Here is a 27,437-nt window from a genome sequence, read left to right on the forward strand (position 1 = left end):
ACTTGTGCCTCCTCCGAGCCTGGCTGACCTCCACTCTCTGTCACTAGCCCGTCAAACCTACCCCAACTGCAAGAGTATATAATGATCATAGCGCTATGAAGGTCCAATGAAAGCATTGTGGACTGTAATTTTAGAACGTAAAAAATAGTCCTATAGTTTATTATTTTTATTTTTATTTATTTATTTATTTTTGAGACAGAGTCTCGCTTTGTTGCCCAGGCTAGAGTGAGTGCCGTGGCGTCAGCCTCACTCACAGCAACCTCAAACTCCTGGGCTCAAGCGATCCTCCTGCCTCAGCCTCCTGAGTAGCTGGGACTACAGGCATGCGCCACCATGCCTGGCTAATATTTTCTATACATTTTTAGTTGGCCAATTAATTTCTTTCTATTTATGGTAGAGACGGGGTCTCGCTCTTGCTCAGGCTGGTTTCGAACTCCTGACCTCGAGCGATCCTCCCACCTCGGCCTCCCAGAGTGCTAGGATGACAGGTGTGAGCCGCCGCGCCTGGCCCTATAGTTTAAATTATAGTCTATCAAACCATATCTTCTCAAAACATATCAGCATACCATGTTAGCATTAAGAGAACAGGCAGCCAAATCTGGTTCTCTGGAGGAAGAAAGACCCTTATCCAAAGTGTCAGTTTCATGTAATCCAGTTGATGGTCGATTTAAGAATAGGCTGACCAGCCAGGTCACTGATAGTCAGTGGAAAGGAAAGATGCTTTTTGAACATCAGCTCTTGGTGGTGTGATTAACTAAATCCTCTGCTGTGATTAACCAAATCCCCTAGCACTGACGGGCTAGCAGGAGGTGGGGGAGCAATGTGAATGGAGCCCTTGTGGGGTATCTCAGGCTCATTAGCACAGTAAAGAGGGCTGCTGAGTGCAGAGTGATTTCTGGAATGTATCTTGGCCTGTCTGCATTTGAAGATGCAAAAACTACACTTGCAAGTTCACCTAGGAAGCAGAAAAACTGTGGTCTCCTTCTAGTAGACCAGGCGTCCTCAAACTATGGCCCACGGGCCACATGCCACCCACCGAGGACATTTATCCAGCCCGCTGGGTAAATTTTTGCCGCCGCTGCCTGTCCTGCTTAGCAGCCGACTCGTCCCGGGCCCACAGTGCGCATGCGTGGAATGTGCCCGCACTCTCCAACGGTCTGGGGGACAGTGGCCTGGCCCCCTGTTTTAAAAAGTTTGAGGACCCCTGTAGTAGACCGCGATCTGATCTTACACGAGATGTGCATATCTCCTATAAAATCATAAAGCTTGAGAATAATCATTTTTTTAAATTTCAAACTATGACATTCTCTATAACAATCCTTTGCCTGTTTGTCAGGAACATAGACCCACACGTAGGTTGGTGTCTCCTTGGAAGATCCTAGAGGGTCTGATTCTTTAATTTAGCTGGAGATCTACGCAGTTGTTCATCTATATCTGATGATGAGTAGACCTACCCCAGAGATCGATTTACTTGGTCTGGGGTACCTGATAAGGCTGGATTTTTAAAATCTTCCCAAGCGATTCTATTGCTCAGACGAGATTAAGAACCATTGGATAGAGGAACAAGCATGATGGTACATTGATGGTAGCGTTTAGCAATTTATCGCAAAATGTGCAATCCTTAAAATTGCATTTCAGTTGGTCCAGTTATAGGTAAACAACACAGAAATATAAATATGTGTGTGTCTATGCGTGGAAAAAAAGATTGGGGCCAGGTGCAGTCAGGCCAGGATGGTCACTTGAGGTCAAGAGTTCGATACCAGCCTGAGCAAGAGAGAGACCCTGTCTCTACTAAAAATAGAAAAAAATTAGCCGGGCATGGTGGCGCGTGCCTGTAGTCCCAGCTACTTGGGAGGCTGAGGCAGGAGGATCGCTTGAGCCCAGGAGTCTGAGGTCACTGTGAGCTATAATGACGCCACTGCATTCTACCCTGGGTGACAGAGTGAGACTCTGTCTCAAAAAAAAATACAAATAAAAAATATAGAAAAAAAGATTGGAAGAATAAATGCTAACAGGTTAGCAATGGTTTTCTTTGGGGATGGAATTATGTACTATTATTTTATTTTTCCATATTTTCCCAAAATTTCTTTCCTGAATCTCAATTACTTTTGAAATCAGAAAGAAGGGATTCTAATAAAAGTAAGGAAGTATTTCATAAACATCTATTATGTCCTCAACCTTGTGTACACAGTGGAGGATTTAAAATACATATAAGATGTGGTCTCAGGAAGTTTATAGTCGAAGAGGCCCAACCAATGTCTCCGCAGCCTTGTGTGTCGTATGTGATAAAACACTAAGATCCTGCCACCAAGCAGGCATGGCAATACTGTATTTGTTTGTCTTATTTTTTTTTTTTTTTTTTTTTTTTTTTTTTTTTTTGAGACAGAGTCTCACTCTGTTGCCCAGGCTAGAGTGAGTGCCGTGGCGTCAGCCTAGCTCACAGCAACCTCCAACTCCTGGGCTCAAGCGATCCTCCTGCCCCAGCCTCCCGAGTAGCTGGGACTACAGGCATGCGCCACCATGCCCGGCTAACTTTTTCTATATAGCTTTAGTAGGCCAATTCATTTCTCTCTAGTTTTAGTAGAAATGGGGTCTCGCTCTTGCTCAGGCTGGTTTCGAACTCCTGACCTCGAGCGATCCTCCGAGTCTGCCTCCCAGAGTGCTAGGATTGCAGGCGTGAGCCACCGCGCCCGGCCTGTTTGTCTTACTGCTGTGCTGTGTTGCCAACTACTGGAGAGGCAGAGTCTTGGGAGCATTTGTCCTTGTGCCCCACATTTGGTAGGCTTTAGTAGTCACTTAAATATTTGTGGAATGAATGAGTTCAGAGAGGAGTGAGATTACTACAAAGCATCGGTGGGGAGAGATGAGAGGCAGGCCTTGATGCAATGAGTAGGGTTTGTTTGAATGGCAGCCACTGTCGGTGACCAGAGTAACACAGAGTTCTTGGACAAAGACCCTCGGCAGAGATGGGTTCGATGTGAGGAGGGACAGTCGTCGATGTGCCCAACCACGAGAAGCCCCATCTATCACAGTGACCGTGCCAAACAAAGGCAATGGAGCAGAGCTGTGGCCGAAAGGTGGGCCTGGCCAGAGAGTGGTGGAGAAAGAGGTTTCATTTACCCAGGAAATAAATAATAGAGTCCGCATTTCCTGCAAACTCGAAGCATCCACTCTGCTCCCTTCTTTATTTACATCATACAATTTTGGGGAGATGAAATATGTTTTTACAGAAAGAGTTAGGTGGCTTCCTTTAAATATATTGAAAGGGAAGCGGGTCTTGCCCTCTCTTTGACCTTCCATCTTGGGATAACACAGAAAGAAGGACCACCGCAGATGCCAGTCCCTTGACCTTGAACTTCCCAGCCTCCAGAACCGTGGGCCAATAAATTTCTGTTCAATATTAAAAAAAATAAATAAAAATTTAAAAAAGGGTAAGAGGAAGCTCATTTAGCAAACACAGAAACAGGCTGGAAAATAGGATTTTTGTTTCATGCAAAAAAAAAAAAAAAAACTGGGCAAAAAGAGCCCAAATATCTGTGCATGAGACGTTCTCAAACAGAGCCAGGAAGAACATGATTTCTCGCTATCTCAGTTGTGGTACGGCGTTTCCAGGACAATCCCTGTGACCCCCGGACCAGAATGGGCTTAGACGAACTCTGGCATTTTCTAGTTGTCCTAAGAGTGCAATGAATGCACTTTGAGGAATGAAGGAAATGTTTGCAAATCATTCCCAGATGACATTTAAAATCGAGTGCCATGCCACCGGCCCCCACACCTCCATCCCCACATGGGGCTGTGACACCCCTGCAGAGCCAGCCCCTGGGCTTGTGTCAGACGTCACAAAAACACAAGGACTGGAAAAGACTTGTCCAGACGGCTGGAACCCCAGGCTGCGGGCAGAGCCGGTCAGGAAACCTCACTGGGCGGTCAGTTCCGATGTTTAGAAACCCTCACCGCCACGAAATTCGCCCTTTCCAGTTACCCTAAAGACACTTCCTAGCCGATCCTGAAATAGAAAATCGCAGTTGATCCGTGGCCCAGTTTCCCGAAAATGGAGAGCTAGACTTTGGTCGTCTCCAAGTGTTTTTTTTAAAGTAAATAATAAAATAATCCCGAATGCAACCAAGAATTGCAGGGACCAGAAGTTTAACCGAAGAGAAGCTGAGCCTACCCCACTGTTCACACCCACGTCCGCGGAAAGCTGATGGAAAATTCAAATCCTCTGCAGCTGTCCCCTCCCCAAAGCGTCTCGGGAGAGAACTCGGTGACCCCAAAGAGGCCGGAGACTCGCAGGACGGATAAACTGTGTGACATCTCCATGAAGAATTGGCCTGGCATGTGGACTGTGCCCAAGCCCTCAACCGTCCCTCATTAAGCACTGTCAGCTCCAACATCTGGTTTCGGGGTTGGAATTTCCAGGTGTCACCCCAGGGAGCGGCACTGGTATTTATCAGGCCCTCCTGGCTATCAGCTCGGTGCTGCCTAAACTAAACAGGGCAATCAATTCTTTTCCTTGCTGGGAAGCCCTGGAACTGCATGCGGTTTGGAGCTGGGGGGGTTGCTGTGAGTTGCTGCGCTCATGCAGCAGTTTGGGGGTGGCATTCTGAGCACCCGTCTAAAAAAGCAAAGTCTAAGTGCACACTTAGAGGGGTGGCCTCTGAAACCACAAAAGCACCCCCAAACCAGTTCTGCTTCTATTAAAACGTTGGGCAAAACATGCAAAAATTAAAAAGACGGTGTCATGGTCAAGAGTGTATCGTTTGGAATCACAACTGTTGACCTGGAACTCTGTTTTTGTCACTTAGGGGGTGATAGCTCATCTGGTCTGCCTGCGCTTGGCCAGTTCTAAAACTGCAAATCCTGCATCTCAAGAAGCTAGTCAGTCCCCGGCAAGCTGGGACTGTTGGTCACCCTAGATGCAAAGCGCGTGACTCTGGTGGGCAAGTTAGTCTTTGTGTTAAGTTCCCACACCTGCAAAGCGGGGACAATGATCACACCTGCCTCAGTGGGGGGGTGGGAGGATTCCAGCGAGTATAGGACGAGAGTGCTCGTGACCTGCCCCCCCCCCCAAGCCAAGGACTGCGTGTGAGTTATTAATGCCACAAGACAGCTTGACAGATACAAAGGGTTTAAATCAACAAAATCCCAGACGGAAATGTGACTTTCAGCTCTTTTGCTTTACTGTTGTATCTTGGATAAGCTATTTAACCTTTTCAAGCAGGGGTCCCCAAACTACGGCCCGAGGGCCACATGCGGCCCGCCTGGCACATTTATCCGGCCCGCCGGGTGTTTTTGCCGCCGCTGCCTGTCCTGCTTAGCAGCCGACTGGTCCCGGGCCCACAGTGCGCATGCGTGGAATGTGCACCCCTCTCTCCAAAGGTCTAGGGGGCAGTGAACTGGCCCCCTGTTTAAAAAGTTTGAGGACCCCTAGTCTAAACTGACCACCAGAAAGTGGGCTTGTCCCACAGATGGCCTCTGACTTTTATTTCACCTGTGACTACACAAATATGCTAATTTTTTTTTTTTTTTTTTTAATGTATGGTTTCTGGTAGCTGTGTGAGTGGCTGTGTAATTCGATCCCAGGGAACACGGGTTTTATCCAGAGGGGGAGAAAAAGGAAACCACACAAGGAAAAATGACGTTGCCTAATGTTTTTAGACTGAAAAGATGTTATTTAAGATAATACAGGTGTGGCATCTGAAATACAGAAAATAAATGTCCAAGGCCAGGCACGGTGGCTCACGCCTGTAATCCTAGCACTCAGGGAGGCCGAGGCGGGAGGATCGTTTTAGCTCAGGAGTTCGAGACCAGCCTGAGCAAGAGTGAGACCCAGTCTCTACTATAAATAGAAAGAAATTAATTGGCCAACTAAAAATATATAGAAAAAATTAGTCGGACATAGTGGTGCATGCCTGTAGTCCCAGCTACTCGGGAGGCTGAGGCAGGAGGATCGCTTGAGCCCAGGAGTTTGAGGTTGCTGTGAGCTAGGCTGATGCCACGGCACTCTAGGCTGGGCAACAGAGTGAGACTCTGGACATGTATTTTCTTTCTTTCTTTCTTTCTTTCTTAATTTTTTTTTTTCTTTTTTGAGACAGTCTGAACTAAGAAAGTTCCTAAAAGGGCTTCTGTATTTGAGACCAGGATGCCCAAGAAATAGAGGGTCACGTGAATATAAGTTGCATTATTGCTCCTTCCCCGTCTTCCAAGCAGCATGATGGGGGCTTAATTAGCAAGGACAGGCCCTACTTGAGGGTGGGCTCAGGGAGCTCCAATGGGTTGTTTTGGAAGATGACTGTTGCTGCATTTAAAGATTTCCAGCGCTTTGCATTAAAGGAGTTTATGAAGCGATTGGTTATCACGTACTTAAAACGTACAGCCCTGCCTTCTTCCAGAAAAAAAGGATCAAGGCAGCCTGCAACTATCAAAACATATCTGGGCCAGCACAATTAAAAGTAGGGACAGACTCTAATAAAAGGAGCAGGAAAAAGTCAGCTGCTGCCAGGATCTCTCGGGCAGCTGTGACATACCCCACTGGCCCCTCCGTCCGCCAGTGCTCGTTGCGGGGTGCGCAGGATTTAGTGATCTGCAAGACAAGCCGGAGTGTTACTCCCGTGGAAGCTGTCTGTGTTCTGTTGGGGAGAAGCAGTCGTTTATTTTTTTATTTTATTTTATTTTTTTTGAGACAGAGTCTCGCTTTGTTGCCCAGGCTAGAGTGAGTGCCGTGGCGTCAGCCTAGCTCACAGCAACCTCAAACTCCTGGGCTCGAGCAATCCTTCTGCCTCAGCCTCCCTGGTAGCTGGGACTACAGGCATGTGCCACCATGCCCGGCTAATTTTTTTTTATATATATATCAGTTGGCCAATTGATTTCTTTCTATTTATAGTAGAGACGGGGTCTCGCTCTTGCTCAGGCTGGTTTTGAACTCCTGACCTTGAGCAATCCGCCCGCCTCGGCCTCCCAAGAGCTAGGATTACAGGCGTGAGCCACAGCGCCCGGCCAATTTCTTTCTATTTATAGTAGGGACAGGGTCTTGCTCTTGCTCAGGCTGGTTTCGAACTCCTGACCTCGAGCGATCTGCCCGCCTCGGCCTCCCAGAGAGCTAGGATTACAGGCGTGAGCCACCGGGCCCGGCCAGAAGCAGTTGTTTATAAGGGAAACATGAACCCCAGAGCTACTTTCAGATTTGAAAAGAAAAAAAAGAAAAAGATAAAATTGTAAAATTAATAATAAAAGGGAAACAAACATACAATGTGATTCCCAAAGAGGGTGACCGGCAGGGTGGGGGGTGGCGGTCCGCTCTGGATTGGTGGCCAGGGCGTCTCTGGGAGGAGCTGACTCCCAGCCCTCCGTCGTCCACCTCGTTCTCCCTGCATCCTCCTGCCCTCTCCCCTCTGGGCGTCAGACTTGTCCCCTGTCCCCACGGGCATGGCTTCGCCTCACTGAACCCCGGAAGCAGGTAGGTGGACTGGTCGTCGGGTGTCGTGGGCTTTCTCTCCAGCCCCAGCCCCGATTTTTCTCCTCCTCTTTGGTCTCACTTTCAGCTCTGCCCTCTCCCCCCATCAGCGGCACGGGGACCGAAGTCTACACTGGATCCGCCCGTCGTTCCTGGCACTTGCCATGCACTCGCGTTTTTGGAGCTTTTGAATGCAGTGTTCGCACTTCCTCTGTTTAGACCAGTGTCGCTCCTTTTCCTAGACACAGCTTGGAAGCCCGCCTCCTCCGAGAAGCCTTTCCTGATTGCCGTTGTAATAAGGACCTTCTGCGTTGTTCAAATGGAGAGCTGTTCTCAGAGGGTCACTTTTCTGCTCTGTTGAGAACAACCCCGGGGCAGAAGGAGCACAGAGTGGGGGCAGGCACCCTCCGGGGAGACCCTTGCAATAATCCAGGCGCTGGTGGCAATGGCTCGGACTAGGGGGGCAGCGGTGGCAGTAATGAGAGGTAGTTGGATTCTGGATATTTCATGCTGGATTATATTTGGGGCCTCCAGAGAAAGCGAGGAATTACGGCTGGGTCCGAGGCTTTTGGCCTGCACAACAGGAAAGAGGTGTTATTTGATAAAACAGGGAAGATGGAAAAAGCTGGTTTGGCAGGCAGGGTGCAGGTGTGGAGTCGGAACTGCCGATCAGACGTCCGAGTGAAGACGCGCGGTGTAGACAGTTTGATGTATGAGTCTGGAGTCCGGGGGACGCCGTGGGCTGGACGCCAGGCCGTGGGAGAGGGGGGGGAGAGCCTGGAACCCACAGCCCGGGTTCAGATCCCAGCTCCGCAGTGTGAGCTTGGACTGGGCTTTTCTCCTCCCTTCTGGCTTCCAAACCTGCAAAGGGGGAAGAGGCACACGTAGAACCAGAGGACGGCCCGGGTAAATGAGCCCGCACACATAAGGCACAACACATAGGAGACCCGCACGTGCTAGCCGACCTCTGCCAGGCCCCGATCTGGGTCTCGGGCTCCGTAGGTGCGGCTGTGAGCAATGAGAGTGACCGGGAGGGGGGCCTGGACGTCAGCACCAGGAGCTGGGACTCGATCCTGTGAGCAGTGGGAAGCACCTCTATGGGAAGGTTTTGAATTAAATGAGATCATGGCCGGGCGAGGTGGCTGACGCCTGTCATCCTAGCACTCTGGGAGGCCGAGGTGGGCGGATTGCTTGAGTTCAGGAGTTCGAGACCAGCCTGAGCAAGAACAAGACCCTGTCTCTACTATAAATAGAAAGAGATTAATTGGACAACTAAAAATATATAGAGAAAAAATGAGCCGGGCATGGTGGCACATGCCTGTAGTCCCAGCTAGTCGGGAGGCTGAGGCAGGAGGATCGCTTGAGCCCAGGAATTTGAGGTTGCTGCAAGTGAGGCTGATGCCACAGCGCTCTAGCCCGGGCAACAGAGTGAGACTCTGTCTCGAATGAATGAATGAGATTGTGCCACTGTGGTTAAGAGGTACCGGGTGTATACGGAGGTGGGCCAGGGTGTTGGGGGGAGGTACATGGTGTCAGAAGGACCAGGGTTGGGGGGTGGCTTTGGACATGGAGTTGAGGGCTGGGCACACGTGACCCAGGCCCAGCCTCAGCTCCGGCGTCCCCAGCCCCCTGGCAGAGCCACCGCGCTGAGAGTCCCTGAGCCTCCCAGTGGCCTGCTCCCTGTTGCTATGCTCATGGACACGGGGGTGGGAGCCCGTTGCCACTTTGCAGTGACCACGCCCTTTCCTGCAGGAGTCTCCCAGACTGGTCCCCGGAACCCCACTTTGAGCAGGGCTGGAGAATCAGTCGTCCTGCTCCCTGCAGCAGCTGAAGCCGACAGTCCCCGCTGTCGTCGTCGGGGGGACTGGCTTCCCCCCAAAGTTCCCGCATCTTGAGTCTCTTTGCCTGGGGGGGAGAATATATCCGCTAGGCCCAGTGACTCCTGCTCCCGTTGAATGACAGCTTGGGGAAAGCCGTGAGCTCTCTTGTGAGCAGAAGAGCAGTTGAGAACTCAGGCTGTCGTCCCCCTACTGGACTCGGAATTGGGGCCGGGGCAAATCATTCTAGAGAAGTCTTTCGGGGGCCTTCTCGCTGCACGCACCCCCTCACCCGGTGAGGAGGGAGGAAGAGGAGGGCGGTGGCGTTTCCCGGACCGGGAAAGGACAAGCGGGTCCCGCCTCCCCGAGCTGGCAGTCTCTTCCTCACCCCAAGGTTGGAACGCGCCACCCCCGAGACAGATCTGGCCGGCATATGTGTTTGGTTTGGACCACATGGTGTTTTTTAAAAAAAAAAATTTTTGGATTTGTGGCCAACACTGAAAAATCAAGAGATCGCACACTAAAAACTGGATCTTGGGCTTCCAAACTGCTCGCTCCGGCGCCACGGGGCTGGTGGGCCGCCTTGGCGGTCAGGGAAGCTCTGGCGTGTGGCTGGTGTCCTTGAGACTGGGGACAGGGCCACTCGCAGGGTCCCCTAGGGCCTGGCCTCCCTCGTGTCCCCACCTGCCTGGCACGTGTGCATTGCAAGCCCTGGCCGTGAAGTCAGATCAGACTGGGCAGTTGATAGGCTCGGTGTTTTTTTGTTTTGTTTTGTTTTGTTCTTGAGACAGAGTCTCACTCTGTTGCCCAGCCTAGAGTGCTGTGGCGTCAGCCTCGCTCACAGCAACCTCCAACTCCTGGGCTCAAGCCATCCTCCTGCCTCAGCCTCCCGAGTAGCTGGGACTACAGGCATGCACCACCATGCCCGGCTAACTTTTTCTATATATTTTTAGTCGGCCAATTAATTTCTTCCTATGTTTTAGTAGAGACAGGGTCTCACTCTCTTGCTCAGGCTGGTTTCGAACTCCTGACCTCAAGCGATCCTCCCGTCTCGGCCTCCCAGTGTACTAGGATGACAGGCGTGAGCCACCGCACCCGGCCTGGACTCAGTGTTTACTGAAAACAGAAGAGAGCGCAGACAGAAAGAATGCCAGGAAGTCAGAGCGAAGGGAGGTCGTGCAGCTGGCCAGGTGACGATGGTGAGGGTACTGAGCCTTGCTTGCTCGTGCACAACTCTTATTCTTCTGTCATAAATGGATACGTTCCGTTCACTGGCAAAAGGAGTCCTGCCAGCCGGCTGGCGAAGCATGGTGTGGGACACCCCATTGGAACCTCCGGGTTAGGTCTGGCTCCCCCCTGTGTCTCATCTCCAGCTCCCATCAGCAGTGAACTCAGACTGGGGAAATTTGCAGCAAGGGGGGTTCATTTCCTCTTCTATGCACCCCCTCAAAAAACAAAACAAAACAAAAATTCAGGCACGAGTGTCAGCATTCCTATACCAAGACTGATTTGAGTGAGACTCTGTCTCAAAAAAAAAAAAAAAAGGGTAAATATAAATGAGGCTGCTGGACTTAGGCTCCCTTCTTTGGTCTTTGCTTAGTCCCATCATACAAATGTGATTGGCCAGGCTAGCTGGCTCACCTGGCCTAGGCTAGGATGAGTCTGTCATCTTAGCACTCTGGGAGGCCGAGGCAGGCGGATGGATCGCTCAAGGTTCAAGAGTTCGAGACCAGCCTGAGCAAGAGCAAGACCCTGTCTCTAGTAAAAATGGAAAGAAATTAATTGGCCAACTAAAAATATATAGAAAAAATTAGCCGGGCATGGTGGCACATGCCTGTAGTCCCAGCTACTCGGGAGGCTGAGGCAGGAGGATCGCATGAGCCCAGGAGATTGAGGTTGCTGTGAGCTAGGTTGACACCACGGCACTCACTCTAGCCTGGGCAACAGAGTGAGACTGTCTCAAAAAAAAAAAAGACTGATTTGCCTCTGCTCACTTTGATAAACTGGCTCGGGACCCCAAGTTCATTATCACCAAGAAAACTGACTTTCAGAGTCATTTGTTTGAACAGATGGTGCACGCAAAGTTTGTGGTTGGGTTGAAAAATGGTTTTCCCTGTTCTTTGTGTTTGTCCTTCAAGTTCATGGCCATTGCCCATCACCACCTCGAGAGGACTTTGTGCTCAGCGTAGCTAAAAGATAGCGTCAGTCCTGCTTGCTTTGAATGTAACCCGGGCTTCGAGTACGTTCCCGTTCTGGCCAGTGCCAATCGCCTCCCTGTCCTTCCCTCTCTTGCTCGTGAGTCCGGAGGCCCTACCGTGCTTCCCTGAAAATAAGACAGGGTCTTATATTTATTTTTCCTCAAGAAGACACCCTAGGCTTATTTTCAGGGGATGTGTTATTTTTTTAAGGACAGTACAACCATCTCCATTGATTCAAATATAGTGTAGTCGTCTTCTTCTGGAACATCATCATCACTCTCCAAACCCCGAATTCCATCCTGAGTGTCTTGCGACTCTATTTCCTTTAGAACCACTGGCCCTGATCTCTCCTGTGGAGCACTAGAGCTCTCATGGGGCGGATGAGAAGGGCTGCTCGTGTCCTTTCCCGCTCCGCGACGACATGCACGGGTTGTGCAGATGCGCTGCGCAGCCACGCCCATCACTGGGGCTGATTTTTCATAGCCACGCCCATCATTTGGGCTGATTTTCATAGCCATGCCCATCACTGGGGTTGATTTTCATAGCCACGCCCATCATTGGGGGTTGATTTTCATAGCCACGCCCATCACTGGGGCTGCTTTTCATAGCCACGCCCACCACTAGGGCTGATTTTCATAGCCACGCCCATCACTGGGGCTGATTTTCATAGCCACGCCCATCACTAGGGCTGATTTTCATAGCCACGCCCATCACCAGGGCTGATTTTCGGGGTAGGGCTTCTATTGCACAAATGCTTAGAAATCCTGCTAGGGCTCATTGTATGGGTAGGTCTTATTTTCAGGGAAGCACGGTAGTGTTAGTCACGACGAGAGGTAGTTGGTGAGTGCAAGCTCTGCCTTCATAGGTCACTCTGTGCCTCAGATCCAAGCTGAGCTCAGAGGCTGGAGAAAGCTAACATTACACCAGTGTGAGTTGCTTTAGCTGAACCATTTTTACACGAAGCTTATGAGTCCGAATGTTTAAATCTAGATTCTGCACCTTCCCTGGCCGGTGTAGGGACAGCTGGGATGTGAGGCCAAAGGGAAGGCTAATCACCCATTTTATTTTCTTTCCTGGACTCAAAAATATATTTTTGTGTGTTTTTGTGAGACAGAGTCTCGCTCTGTTGCCCAGGCTAGAGTGAGTGCCATGGCATCAGCCTCGCTCACAGCAACCTCAAACTCCTGGGCTCAAGCGATCCTCCTGCCTCAGCCTCCCGAGTAGCTGGGACTACAGGCATGCGCCACCATGCCCGGCTAATTTTTTCTATATATGTTTTTAGTTGTCCAATTAATTTATTTCTATTTTTAGTAGAGACGGGGTCTCGCTCTTACTCAGGCTGGTCTAGAACTCCTGACCTTGAGCAATCCTCCCGCTTCGGGCCTCACAGAATGCTAGGATGACAGGCGTAAGCCACCACGCCTGCCCTAAAAATATATCTTTAGAACCTCAAGAATGTGCCACAACAGTGGTTTCTCAATGGGTATCATCTTGGGACTCGGATATTTTAAAAATACCTTAGCCCTCTTCGTGGACGAGCCGGCAGAATGAGATGCCACTTCCTTTCAGTAGGATTTGCTCTGTCCCCACACGAAAGCCAGGGCTGCGCCTTTGCCAGCCATGTGTCCTGTTGAAATATTAATTTCCTGCTCTCTGGCAGAGCACACGGTCAAGGGCACTACTGGCCGCTCCCTTGGAAAAGACTGTTTCCAGACCAACTGAATAGCGTAGGAACTTCCTTCCCAGGCCTTGCTAACCAGACACTGCCAGCCTGCGTGGAAATGTTCCATGCACATATTTATGGCTTTGGAGCTTGCTTTACATGCATATGCTGGCTTTTATTTTTTTTCCCATCACACAGTGTTTCTTCCAATTTTTTAGTTTCCCATATCAACCACTTCACTGTTTTCAAGCAGACCAATTCCAAGCCAACGTAGCTAATGGGGACAGTTAAAACCTCGCCAGCTCAGGCAGGGAGCTCGAACCCCGCCAGCGAGGACAAGCACTGGCCGTGCAACTTGGAGGCCCGTTTCCTGTTCTAGAAGGTGAGGGCTTAAGGTTGTCTAACCAGCGTCCTTTTCTACTAATATCGAAACCACATTTCATCAAACCTAAGAAGCTGTTGATTACAAGAAACATCCTATTTCACGTACCGGCAAGAAAAGACTGTTGCAAAATGTGCCACCAGTAAAACAGTCCCAAAACACCTTTAAAAAGATGTACCCATGATGTGTAGATTGGTCACACCAGTCCCCTTGTGGCTTTGAACTCCATTCAGACAGCGTTGGCAATGTCGCCGGTCCTTGGTTGTGTTACTTGGCATGAAATAGACACTCAGCAACAAAATGTAACAGCACTTTTCATCTCCCTGGGTGGATATCTTTCTTTCCAAGCAAATAAAACATTTGCTTGTCTTTTTGCAAGAGAATTTGGAACTGTGATTCTCTGCTCACCGTAAATATTTGCTTTATCAGTGTCAAATTTATACCCTGCTGCTCAGTTTTTGAAGCTTTTCTGTATATACCATAACTTTTCATTTTAGTATTGAATCATTGTGTAATCTTTTCTAAGACATTTATTTATTTTATTTTATTATTATTATTTTAGACAGTCTTGCTCTGTCGCCCGGGCTAGAGTGCCGTGGCATGAGCCTAGCTCACAGCACCCTCAAACTCATGGACTCGAGCGATCCTCCTGCCTCAGCCTCCAGAGTAGCTGGGACTACAGGCATGGATCACCATGCCCACCTAATTCTTTCTATGCATTTTTAGTTGGTCAATTAATTTCTTTCTGTTTTTAGTAGAGACGGGGTCTCGCTCTTGCTCAGGCTGGTCTAGAACTCCTGACCTCAAGGGATCCTCCTGCCTGGGCCTCCCAGAGTGCTGGGATTACAGGCGTGAGCCACCGCACCCGGCCCTTTTCTAAGACATTTACACGACAGTTAGACTCAATGGTGTATTAGCAAGCGTATACACAGCTCAGTGGAAATGACAGGGACACCTGTGACTGCCACACTCGGGCAATGGTGTCTGCATCGTAACTGCCACTTGGCAACAGAAACTATACAACCATATCCGTCACAGATACATCCTGATCTCGGACATGTTAAAGTATGAAAAAATGGGCATCTTGGAATGGATGAATTGTGGAAATAGCTACAATCTCGTGAGAACTGACAATATCTGCAAAGTACTAAACCCTTGATAAGAATTAATTGTCAGTCAGATGTCACAGTAATCCAGAAAGCATGTGCAGATTAAGAAGTTTAGCTAGATTAATACAATTTCCCCAGATCACCCAGCTAGGTAAATTTCAGAGCAAGGATTTGCATTCGGATCCGGACAATAGGATCTTCCCCCCCCCTGCCAGTTCTGTGGTTCTACAGGCAGTACAAATTGTATGTGCCTGTCAGCTGTAGACTGGTATTTGATTCTGTTTACTTTCGAAAACACGAAGCATTGGCTGGGCACGGTGGCTCACGCCTGTAATCCTAGCACTCTGGGAGGCCGAGGCGGGCAGATAGTTTGAGCTTAGGAGTTCAAGACCAGCCTGAGCAAGAGCAAGACCCTGTCTCTACTAAAAATAGAAAGAAATTAATTGGCCAGCTAAAAAATATATAGAAAAAAAATCAACCGGGCATGGTGGCTCATGCCTGTAGTCCCAGCTACTCGGGAGGCTGAGGCAGGAGGATGGCTTGAGCCCAGGAGTTGGAGGTTGCTGTGAGCTAGGCTGACGCCACAGCACTCACTCTAGCTCGGGCAACAGACTGAGACTCTGTCTCAAAAAAAAAAAAGAAAGAAAAAGAAAACATGAAGTGTCACTCAAATAGGCCTTCAATGGGTTATTTAAAATAGCTCAGTCACGTAGGATTTTATAAGAATTTGTAATTAGTGCATCCATTATATGCAAACAGCCACTTTTTATCGGGGCTCATTGGCATGATTTCTGCCTTCACAACAGTTTTGGAAGCTGGCAGGGCTACCTGTAGCTACCTTTACCCCACGGTGCAATTCGTTAAATTATCATCACAATTTCCTGACCAAAACCTTAGCCTTTGAGCTGAACCAACTTGCTCAGTTGGCAATGGAAGGAGAGTGCGTTCATGGCAAAATATGGGCCTAGATCAGCTCAAACCTTGGTCTTCTGAGCTTTGGGCACGTTCTTTTGCTACTTCTCTCTATTGCACCAACAACTTGCCTTTCACACAGAGTTTGGTTCTTGTTTTGTTTTGTAATGTGCACGGTGAATGGATCGAGACAAAGGTGTTTTTGTTAAAAACCATAAAAGCTGCTTTACTCTCCCAGTGCTGGAAGATAGGGCAATGGATGACATTTTTAAGGGCCCGGAAGTCCCCAGCCTCTGCCGTTGACCTCTCAGGCACAAGGGAGGCCCTTTCAGACCAGCTCAGAGGTAGAGCATGGAAGCCACCAAAGTGGCCTCTAGAGAGCAGTGAGGCTGAGTCAAGTCCCGTGGCTTCGTGGCCAGGGTGATTTCGTTTCCACAAACAATTAAATATGGAATCTGGGAGGAGCCTCGTATTTATTTTCAGTGCTGTGGGCGCAAAACCCAAAAGACCAGGAGTTGAAAGTGTGACTGAGCATGATTGAAATAACTATCAGCAAGAAAGAATTACCCGACAGTTGAAGATGACCAGCCTCAACCCCTGATCGTGTAGACACCGTGACAGCCTTCATAAATTTGCGTTCCAGCAAATTCCAGCATAGAGATTGCTTTTAAGAGAACGCAATGGGCATCTTTTAAAAATGGTCTCCACACGCCTGTGATCCTAGCACTGCCTCCTCTGGGAGGCTGAGGCGGGCGGATTGCTCAAGGTCAGGAGTTTGAAACTAGCCTGAGCAAGAGCGAGACCCCGTCTCTACTATAAATGGAAAGAAATTAATTGGCCAACTAATTATATATGTATATAAATAAATGAGCCAGGCATGGTGGTGCATGCCTGTAGTCCCAGCTACTCGGGAGGCTGAGGCGGGAGGATTGCTTGAGCCCAGGAGATCGAGGTTGCTGTGAGCTAGGCTGACCCCATGGCACTCACTCTAGCCTGGGCAACAAAGTGAGACTCTGCCTCAAAAAAATAAAAAAAAATAAAAAATAAGTAAAAATGAAAATGGTCTCCACTTGGTTGGCAAGTGTATCGCGTGAGTACCTGCATGTGAAAAAGGACGGGGAATGCTAGGGCCAAGCAAAGAGAGTTCTGAGTCCAACGAGTCTGATAAGTGACTGATGAACAGTCCTGCAGAGCCCTAGCCCTTTTCTGATGTCTGCGCTGGTTTTGTCTCAGCTGTAAAGGTGCGTCCCACTATGGCCTGACCGAAGACAGGAAGAAGCGCCCGGGAGACGGCTGTGGGGATGGCCACGTGAGCCTCACGGCCACGGCGCTGTCCCCGGAGATCTCCGCAGCCGCCACCATCTCCCTCATGACGGACGAGCCTGGCCTGGACAACCCCGCATACGTGCCCACGGCCGAGGACAGCCCGCCAGCTCACTGCCTGAATGACTCTGGCCGGAGCAGCCGGGCTCGGGGTGAGTCAGACAGGCGGTTGCCCGGGAATGGGCTCCCTGCCTCGGGATTGCCCCCTGTGGAGTACTTAGCCTGGTGGAAAGTTCTAGAAATGTTTGTCAAGGCGAGATCATTCTGGTAGTTTTGGCAGCAGCCCAAGGTCCAATCCTCCAAAGTGAAACGAAACCACAAGTACCTCAGCTCGTTAAGACTGTGTATGATCCGAGTTGGCGACAGGGGGTTGGCGCTAGACCCGGTGACTCATCACTCCTGCAGAGCCGGTAACTTCGCGGCCAATACCGCCCGAGAGAAGTGCTGTTCTATTCAGTTCAGCCCAGGGAAGAAAAAAAAAAAATATCGGACTTTTTAAACAAGCTACACATATTTCATTGCAGAAAACTTAGAAAATATAGGCAAGCAAATTCTGCAATCACGCCACCCAGAGGTGTGACCGCTGTTCACGTTCTATTGTATGTCTTATCAGACCTGTACCTAGAAGATGACTTCTGCTAACACGTAGCTACTGTACCCCGTCTCTCTCCTCCCCAGCACGGCCCTTCGAGAGATCCTCAGTCAGAAGCAGATCTTTCAAAAAAATAAATCGAGCTTTGAGCGTTCTTCGAAGGACCAAGAGTGGGAGTGCGGTTGCCAACCAGGCTGACCAGAACAGGGAAAATTCTCACAATCCGGCCACCCCCGAAGGTAAATGAGCCCCGCCACGGGGCCAGGTGTGGGCTGGGCTTACAGGGTGACTGTCCTCAGGGGTGATGACTGTCCTCAGGGGTGATGACTGTCCTCAGGGGTGATGACCACCACCCACCTTCTGAGACCACCCTCTCTCCCCAGGATAGAATATATATATCATATATATATATATGTAGATGATAGATATGTAGTTGATAGGCGGATGATTGATTGATAGGCGGATGATTGATTGATAGGCGGATGATTGATTGATAGGCGGATGATTGATTGATAGGCGGATGATTGATTGATAGGCGGATGATTGATTGATAGGCGGATGATTGATTGATAGGCGGATGATTGATTGATAGGCGGATGATTGATATATATGGGTTTTTTTTAGCTTGATTAGCCTAATTCTCACGTAAGTAACCAGAAACAGAAATACTTTCTATATTGATTGAGGGGGAAAAGGTGTTGGAACCTTACCTTCTTGTGCTAGTGTTGTGCATATCAAAAAGAATAATTACAGTTAATTAGCGAGAAGCATTTAAAACAATGCCTGGCACATAGTAAATGCCATGTAAGTGTTTACTCCTATTCCAACTATGTGTCAGGAGTGATGCTGAGTGTTTTACGTTTATTTCCTCATTGAAACCTCACAACCCTATGAAGTTGCTACCATTATTATCCCTGTTTTACAGATAAGGAAATGGAAGCAAGGAGTTACTTACCTTGTTCCAAATTACCTTGCTAAACATTGAATCCAGGGAACGTGGCTCTAGAATTCATGCAAAGGAAGTCATCGGATCTTAGATCCTGTATGCTTTCCCTGATATGAACGCAGCTGAGAAAATATTGTCCCTTTTTTTCACTTTATATTAGAATTTTCGAATTATGCATTAGAATTATGCATTAGAATTATGCATTAGAATTATGCATTAGAATTATGCATTAGAATTATGCATTAGAATTATGCATTAGAATTATGCATTAGAATTATGCATTAGAATTATGCATTAGAATTATGCATTAGAATTATGCATTAGAATTATGCATTAGAATTATGCATTAGAATTATGCATTAGAATTATGCATTAGAATTATGCATTAGAATTATGCATTAGAATTATGCATTAGAATTATGCATTAGAATTATGCATTAGAATTATGCATTAGAATTATGCATTAGAATTATGCATTAGAATTATGCATTAGAATTATGCATTAGAATTATGCATTAGAATTATGCATTAGAATTATGCATGTATCACTAACTTTTTTTTGAGTGGGATTGGAGCCATGTTTCTGGAAGGCAAAGGTAGCAGCCTGCTTGTGTGTGCAGAGGGCTTGGAGTGGGGGGAGAGGATTTCCTTAGACGCAGCAGGGAGCAAACTCCAGAGCGGGCGAGGGGTTAAGGCTCCGCTAGGCTGGTATGGATGTCTTTACAGGATTGGTGGGGCCAACAAAGCTTTCAGAAATGGCCTTGGGGTCTCATTGCTTCAGCACCCTGCAGTCGTTTGATGAACTCTCCTGGCATGGCGTACCCATCTAGGTCGGTATAGAGCTGGGCCCAGTGTTTATCAGCCGCGTGAGCTGGCTGGGTTACTTAACTCCACTAAGCTTCAATGTTTCTCAATCTAAAAACACGGGGATGGCCAGGCGCGGTGGCTCACGCCTGTAATCCTAGCACTTTGAGAGGCCGAGGCGGGAGGATCACTTGAGCTCAGGAGTTCGAGACCAGCCTGGGCAAGCTCGAGACCCCGTCTCTACTAAAAATAGAAAGAAATTAATTGCCCAGCTAAAAATATATAGAAAAATTAGCCGGGCGTGGTGGCACATGCCTGTAGTCCCAGCTACTCGGGAGGCTGAGGCAGGAGGATCGCTTGAGCCCAGGAGTTGGAGGTTGCTGTGAGCGAGGCTGACGCCGCGGCACTCACTCTAGCCCGGGCAACAGAGTAAGACTCTGTCTCAAAATAAAAAAAAAAACCCATTAAGTGAACTCAAGCACTCAAGTACCGTTAGCACCAGGAACTGAGGGATGAAGACAGCTGCCCACTGCCTTACAGCAAAGCCAATCACTGGTATCAAATTAAATCCGAATGAAGTTTAAGGACCCACTTTGACAACGTCTCAGTCTTCCTCTGACCGTTCAATTAACGTTGTTAACAGTGCTCTGCGATTCTTAGAAATCATTTTCATTCTTTCCATCTCATTCCTGGAGAGTTGAGTACTCAGGAGCTCATTAGGAAAAATGAGCTCGGGTCATGGGTTTTGAAAACAGTCACAAAGAGGAGAGGGTGCAGGAGCCAGGCCTGCAGAGTTTGATCTTTCCAGATGACATAGTAGATGAGACCCGTAGGGCAAAGGCAGCCGTGGGCAGCTTACGGGAGGCCGACGCGTGGCAGCCCTCCCGCATCCGAACTTGAGCTTGAAACCACTCCGAGGAGCCACTTTTTCTGCTGGAGGGTAGGTGTGGCTCCGTGCCCGTTACTTGTCCCTGGCCCTCTGCACCTTCTGTGCAAACCCAAGTGAAGGAGCAATGGCGGTTGGCGCTGCCAGCGTGTATAGGTCCGTAGGGCACGTCCCTTGTGGACTGCCACCTGGCTGCGACAACCTGGCTCCAGGGACCAGAGTGACGGACATCCAGAGCCCCGGGTTCTGACCTGGCTGTTGGGACCACCCAGGTCTGAGATGTCCAGCCAGTGACTTCACTTCCCCTCTCTCTCCGCTTAAATGTCGTCGCTGATGAAATAGAGATCTGTCACTGTCGAGTCCGCGACAGCTAGGAGCAGCTCCTCTATGCTACGTGGTCACAGTGGCGTGGGAGGTGAGACGGAACTACTAAAGATTTCATGGAGAAAGCAGGTTCCTCAGTTAAAAAAACAGTTTGCAGACACCAGCCTAGGTGACCTTCGAACCCCCTTTGAGCTCTGAATTCGGTGATTCAGGCAGATTCGGGGACAAAAAAACCTCCTGAAGCCACCAACGAGGCCTTGACCTCTTCCCGGTCAGGAATCAATCGGATCTCTTAACTCCCCTTGACCGACAGCATCGTCGGGTAGCAGAGGGACTGATAATTCCCCAAGCCTGACAAGCAGGGTCTTCAAGGAGGAAATTTTCAGAACGATCTTGAGAGCGTTGAAGAGTTGAGCAGTTTTGTTCTGTTTTTGTGTCTCAAAAAGCAAGTGAGGAAACTGCAGTTCGTTCTGCGAAGACCAGTCATTCATTCCCGTTCATGTAATAAACACCAGATGATGGCCCCTGTGTGCAGAGATCTGTGTGCAGAACCACAGAGCAGCCGGAAATTACGCCCTAAAAGGTTGTAGGATCCAACATGGGCTATAAGAAATAGGTCCAAAGAGCAGTAACAGAAGGTTGAGTTGTCGTGAGAAATATCGAGAAAGCTATATAGGAAGTGGGATATTTGGAAGGGAGCAAGGGAAAAGAGAAAGAGGAATCAGGGTAAGAAGCTTAATTGGAAGGGATTATTTATTTCATGCAGGCCTTGAAGGAAAATTTGGGTTTAGGCCCAGCATGAAAAACATTCCAGGCAGAGAAACTGGCACGGAGGCGGGAGAGTAGAAAACATGCGAGAGGAACAATGAATAGTTTGGTTTGGCAGAAGCCAAAGTTTGGCGAGGAAGAAGGAGTGGTTGGAAATGTCCACCGGGTGGGTGTCTTAAATAAATACTGTCTTTTCTCCATTTCAGCCTTCCCAAGGTTGTACCACCTGATTCCAGACGGCGAAATTACCAGCATCAGAATCCGAAGGGTGGATCCCAATGAAAGTCTCTCCATCAGGCTCGTGGGAGGCAGTGAGACCCCGCTGGTCCATATCATCATCCAACACATTTACCGAGACGGGGCGGTAGCCAGAGACGGCCGGCTCCTGCCCGGAGACGTCATCCTGAAGGTAGACGCACGGCTGTGTGGCTGGGGCGAGGAACTTGATATAAAACCCTTTGGAGCAAATAACCAAATGCATGGAGGAAGGAATGAATGAGGGAAAATAGGGAAATAAATATGGGCAGTCACTTCCCATAGTTATGTCGTTAGACTCTTCATATGAGATCTGTGATTTAATTGAGATAGATCTTTGTCTCTTTCTTGCTCTTTCCCTCCTCTCTTCTCCTTTCTCTCTGTCATAAATCTTTGTCTCCTCCTCTCCTCTTCCTTCTAGCTTTTTTCATCCTCTTCCCCCTCTTCTTTCTTCATTGCTTCTTTTTTTTTTTCCTTTTTCTCCTCCTCTTCTCTCTCCTCTAAGCAGCACGAAAATAAAAGTGGAGCCTGTATTTTCTTGTTTTTAGAGCAGATTGATGGAACATTTTCTATTTTATCTAATCACATTCACATACCTTTCTCTTTTTTTTTAATATTTTTAATTTTTTTTCTTTTTTTTTTTTTTTTAGCCCAACTTTTAGAAGCAAATCTTTCACATACCTTTCTAAGGCAAATTTCCTATGCTTTAACGGCCCTCCAAGAAAATAAAAATCATTCCTAAGCTATTTCCAGAGACATTTCAGGGCAGACAGGTGGTGGAGCAGAATGCTCTGGGCGTTGCTGTTCTCTGAGGCTTGGTTGAAGGGGAAGAACTTTTTTAAGGAGGAATTTTCAGAACAAAAAAAGGATGTAAAGGAAGAGTTGTTTGTCAGACAGAAGTGAACCGTGCGCCAAAAGTGACAAGAGATCCCTCCCTGCTCGTATATTTCCTAGCTGATGCTCAGAGAACAGTTTCATCCCTCCCCCTCTAGGCTGCCTGGGGCCAGCCCCGGTCACATCCCTAGCTGTTTCTTTGGCAAACTGATGGGAATAAGAGGAGCGATCATTTAAAGCAGTTTTTGCAGAAATGCCAAAATTCCCGCCGGTCTCGGAGGCGGAGGCGGGGCCCTCGGGGACAGTCAGGGTGTGATCCGGGACACTGCTGCTGTGCACGTGGTCCAGCTCCGGTGGAAACTGCCGCCTGGGAGGTTGCACGATAGAACATTCTGGTTCTTGTGGCCTCCTGCTGGCACTCCCAGGCGCAAGGGCTGCCGGGAGTGTTTAGCCAGCGACCCTCGGCTTCCCTCCTCCTGGGTGTGATGGGGGGACCAGGCCCTGCCACCTTACCTTGGGTGCTCTGCCCACCAGAGGTCGGCCAAGAGTGTTGAGCTTTGTCTTTGCACAAGGACCCTCCACCCCTCCCTGGGCGTGCGACAGAGAGCAGGCGATCGGACGCTCGAGGGAGGACTTTGTTGGGTGCATTCCAAGCCGCCTTTAACCATTGGCTGCAAATACAAGAAATCTTATGAAATTGCAGAAATTCAAGAAGGTCGTTTCTCCTCCTCAGGGCTTCCCTCCTGGAGCACAGAGCGCAGTGCTTGCCGTGCAATCGTTTTCTTCCAGGTTGGGGACGAACTTGGGGGCTGCCACCTCCAGGCCGGGTAGTAATCACCACGGTAATTAAAACCAGAAAGCCCAGCCCGGCGTCAGACCTGCGGATCGTTAGTGAGCACCGAGGAGACGGGCTGAGCTTAAGGGTCTCTAAGTAGCATTATAAAATGATTCAGCCTTTCAGTAAAAGAGTCTGGAAACCTCCTTTCACATCGGTGTGTTTGAAAATGTGCAAGGATTTTTTAAATTTTATTTTATTGAGAACGTGGGCAAAAGGCCTTGAAGGTGATGACCTCGAGAAGTGACACATTGTCACTCACTTCACACACACAAACACGCTCAGACATGATCATGCATGCACATGTTTATCACACACTCAGACATGATCATGCATGCACATGTTTATCACACGCTCAGACATGATCATGCTTGCACATGTTTGTCTCATACACACACACGCACAGTGGTGAGGATTACAAGTTCTGACAGGGGCGGCCCAGGAAGAAAAGCTTTGCTGGAGATTTTTGGAAAGAAAATTGTCGACTCAGCTCGGTTTGAACAGCTGTTTAACCATTTGACTCATTCACATGAGAAACATTCTTTCCTTCCTCTTGCTTTTTCCTACCTTTTCTTCCTTCCCTCTACTCCTACCAGCTAAAAAATAAGTTTGGCAGCCGGGCGCAGTGGCTCACGCCTGTCATCCTAGCTCTCTGGGAGGCCGAGGCGGGAGGATTGCTCGAGGTCAGGAGTTCAAAACCAGCCTGAGCAAGAGCGAGACCCCGTCTCTACTATAAATAGAAAGAAATTAATTGGACAACTAATGTATAGAGAGAAAAAATTAGCCGGGCATGGTGGCGCATGCCTGTAGTCCCAGCTACTCGGGAGGCTGAGGCAGGAGGATCGCTTGAGCCCAGGAGTCTGAGGTTGCTGTGAACTAGGCTGATGCCACGGCACTCTAGCCCGGGCAACACAGTGAGACTCTGTCTCAAAAAATAAATTAATTAAATAAAAATAAGTGTGGCGGGCAGCAGGAACGAAGGTCGGGATTCTGTGAATAAATCTGTGGCCCTACGGAAGGGATGAGGGTGGTGTCACTCGTAGAGGCCTGAAGAGGTGGCACAGGTGACACTAAGAAAACAGGCTGTGACACTAAGGTGACACTAACAGGTGACACTAAGAAAACAAGTGCCTTTGGAAGAGGCGGGATGCGGGACGCAGGGTGAGAGCCGAGCGGGCTTTCCTCTGTGCGCCCGGGGCCCCCGGGCCGGGTGGCGGCCGGCGGAGCTTGGTGACACTCGGTGGCTTCCCCCCCAGGTGCACGGGATGGACATCAGCAGCGTGCCCCACAGCTACGCCCTGCGCCTGCTGCGCCAGCCCTGCCAGGTGCTGCGGCTGACCGTGCTGCGCGAGCACACGGTGCGGGCGGGGAGCCGCGGGCGGGCGCCGGTGGCCTCGGGGCCCCGCGACGACAGCTTCCACGTGGTCCTCGACAAAAGCAGCCCCGAGGAGCAGCTCGGGGTGAAGCTGGTGCGCAGGGCGCACGAGCCCGGCGTGTTCGTCTTCAACGTGCTGGGCGGCGGCGTGGCCGACCGGCACGGGCAGCTGGCGGAGAACGACCGCGTGCTGGCCATCAACGGGCACGACCTGCGCCACGGCAGCCCGGAGAGCGCCGCTCAGCTCATCCAGGTGGGTCCCCGGCCCTTGCGAGACCCTAGCGGGAACCCCCCACCCCCACCCCCACCCCAACGGGAGCAGGGACGCGCGTCGCCCTGACCCGGGCAGCCTGTCACTGCCGCGTGTGACATGCAGTGGCCTCCCTTTCTGGAGTCGGGATGGGACTCGGCCGGTGCCTGCCAAGCTTCTGCCCAGGTGAGGAGGTCACTCGAGCAGATCGTGCGTCTCAAGGTCACCGACATTTGTCCAGGTGTGGTCTGACTGCAGGGGGACAAAGAGCCAGGGTCACCTGTGGCCAGCAGGGTTGTGTCATTTCTGCACCCGGCACGTTAGGTGCAAAACCTGGGGTCGTTCGGGTACGTTCTGGAAGCATCCAAGACACCCGGCTGTATGAACCCCCGTGAGGAGCTATGCCCTGTGCCCTCCAGAGACCCAATGGACAGAGACTCCCATAGAGTGGCTATGATGTCATCAAGTGGTATGATGTCATCAAGCCCCAACTTGTGCATCGTGTTGACTTTGGCTGGGTCACCTTGAAATTCCCTTCTTTCTTTTTTTTTTTTTAATTAAACTTTTTATTTTGAGATTATTGTAGATTAACATATAGTTCCCAGGTACCTGTTATTATCTTTTTACCAGTGTTGACGTCTTACAAAACCATAGTCCAATGTTACAGCTCGGCTGTTAACATTGACATTGGCAAGTTACAGAACGTCTCCGTTGGGGCAAAGATTTCTATAAAAGTTGCCATTCTATAGCGACATCTTCTTCCTTCCCACCTCACCTCCTCCTTAACCCTTGGCAATCACTCGTCTGTTCTTCATTGCTGTAATTCTGAATTTCAAGATTGTTATATAAATGGAATCATAAGTACATAGGTTTTGGGGGCTTGGTGTTTTTTTTTTTTTTTTTGCTCAGTATAATGCCCTGATAGTTGTGTATGTCAGTAATGCTTCATGAACTGCCAGCCTTATTCTTAGAGAGACAGAGTTTGTTCTGGGCTCCTGTGTTCTAACCTGTTCATGCACTTCAATTAGCAAACACGTATGAAGTTTCCGCTGCGTACATGGGCCTTGCATTAGGTGCAGAGAACAGAGATGACAGCCACCTCCATTGCTCTCCTAAGGGGGAGTCCGCAATCCAACAGGAAAGATGGGCTTTTTCTAAATGACTGCCAGACGGTGTGATAGTCTTGCAGTGGATAAATTTTAAGTATGGTGCTGGTGTAGACGGAGAGATTTTTCGCTTGGATGGGCCTGTAGACCAAGGCAGCGAGGGTCATCCGCAGGAGAACATTTCACTACTAGCCTATTAGGGAAAGGGGTAATTGCTAGAGCATGGGGTGCCTATAAGAAAAGCACCCCATGGGTGAGGCAAGAGTGGTTGGCAGATCACGTAGTGTGTTGTGAGCCACGCCAAGGAGCTCAGAATGTATCCCCAAAGCGTGGGGTGTCATTGGGAGGGTTTAGGAAAGGAAGTGACATGAGCTTCTAGAAAGATCTCTACAGGCAGTTGGAGAGCTAATAGGAGAGAGAGGGGCAAGATTCGAGGCCTTGTCTTAAGAAGCATTCCCACTTGTCCTACACGCCGTATTGCTACTTTGAGAATAGGCAGTGAGTCTGCAGACACTGAACACTGTCCCAGGTTTCATGGAGGATGATAATCGAAAGACGTGGCCGGGCGTGGTAATCTTAGCACTCTGGGAGGCCGAGGTGGGAGGATCGCTGGAGGTCAGGAGTTCGAAACCAGCCTGAGCAAGAGAGAGACCCCGTCTCTACTAAAAATAGAAAGAAATTATCTGGACAACTAAAAATATATAGAAAAAATCATCCGGGCATGGTGGCGCATGCCTGTCATCCCAGCTACTAGGGAGGCTGAGGCAGGAGAATCACTTGAGCCCAAGAGTTTGAGGTTGCTGTGAGCTAGGCTGATGCCACGGCACTCACTCTATCCCAGGCAACAGAGTGAGACTCTGTCTCAAAAAATAATAATAATAATAATAACAGGTATGAAGTACAATGGTGAACAAGACTGACAGTCCTTGACTCTTAGAGTTTGGAATTTATTCCTGTCTTTGATCTCAGATGCAAGCCTTAAGCAGGTGGTCCTAGCCTACGTGTGCCCATGAGTAAGAACAGAAAATAGCTCACGTTTATGAAAACATGTACACATGGAAAAAAAGGAGTCTAGTTCTTTGTTTTTCTTTATGAAGAAACTTCATTCTTAGCATTTTTTTTCCCCCCTTCATTTTAAAAATTAGACTTTTAGGTGATCCTTGGCATTTTTTGTGTGTGTATACTTGTTAGCTCCCCCTGCAGGTCAAGCAGTGCAACTCACATTCTGGAAAGAATCTCTGCCAACTACACTTTTCGCAAACAGGCAAAAGAAAAACTCTTACTCATTGTGTCATTTGGAACCATCATGATTACACATGGCATTCCCCTTTTCTAGATTAATAACAGAAGAGCAAACGTGTTTTTTTCCCCTGAGAAAATTAACTTATGAAATAAAATCTTGCCTAACAGCAGGACTTCCTAAAAGAGTCTTTTGCTTACTGAACAAAAGCCAATGTGCTTTATAAGCAGGAAAAACTTAAAAAAAAAGGTAAGAGCAAAGCTCTAGCTGGAAAAGAAATGGAAAACATAGAATAGAATGCAGGAAAAATTCAGCCAAGCAGTATCTTGCTGTTTCGGAAAGTGAATTTTATTTATGAGACACTC

At 48.9% G+C, this 27,437-nt stretch overlaps 1 protein-coding gene across 4 annotated transcripts in view; it reads left to right on the forward strand.

Annotated features, from left to right (window-relative positions):
* Positions 1-27,437, forward strand: part of LNX1 (ligand of numb-protein X 1) — a 163,349-nt gene that overhangs the window by 113,438 nt on the left and 22,474 nt on the right. For all 4 annotated transcript variants that reach the window (XM_075997763.1, XM_075997764.1, XM_075997765.1 and 1 more), the window contains 4 exons: positions 16,768-17,009; positions 17,536-17,688; positions 21,384-21,586; positions 24,358-24,729. In XM_075997763.1, coding sequence (XP_075853878.1) covers positions 16,768-17,009; positions 17,536-17,688; positions 21,384-21,586; positions 24,358-24,729 — 970 coding nt within the window. The remainder of the gene's footprint in view (positions 1-16,767; positions 17,010-17,535; positions 17,689-21,383; positions 21,587-24,357; positions 24,730-27,437) is intronic.

The sequence above is a fragment of the Microcebus murinus genome, chromosome 26, assembly GCF_040939455.1.
Source record: "Microcebus murinus isolate Inina chromosome 26, M.murinus_Inina_mat1.0, whole genome shotgun sequence".
Lineage (NCBI taxonomy): Eukaryota > Metazoa > Chordata > Mammalia > Primates > Cheirogaleidae > Microcebus > Microcebus murinus.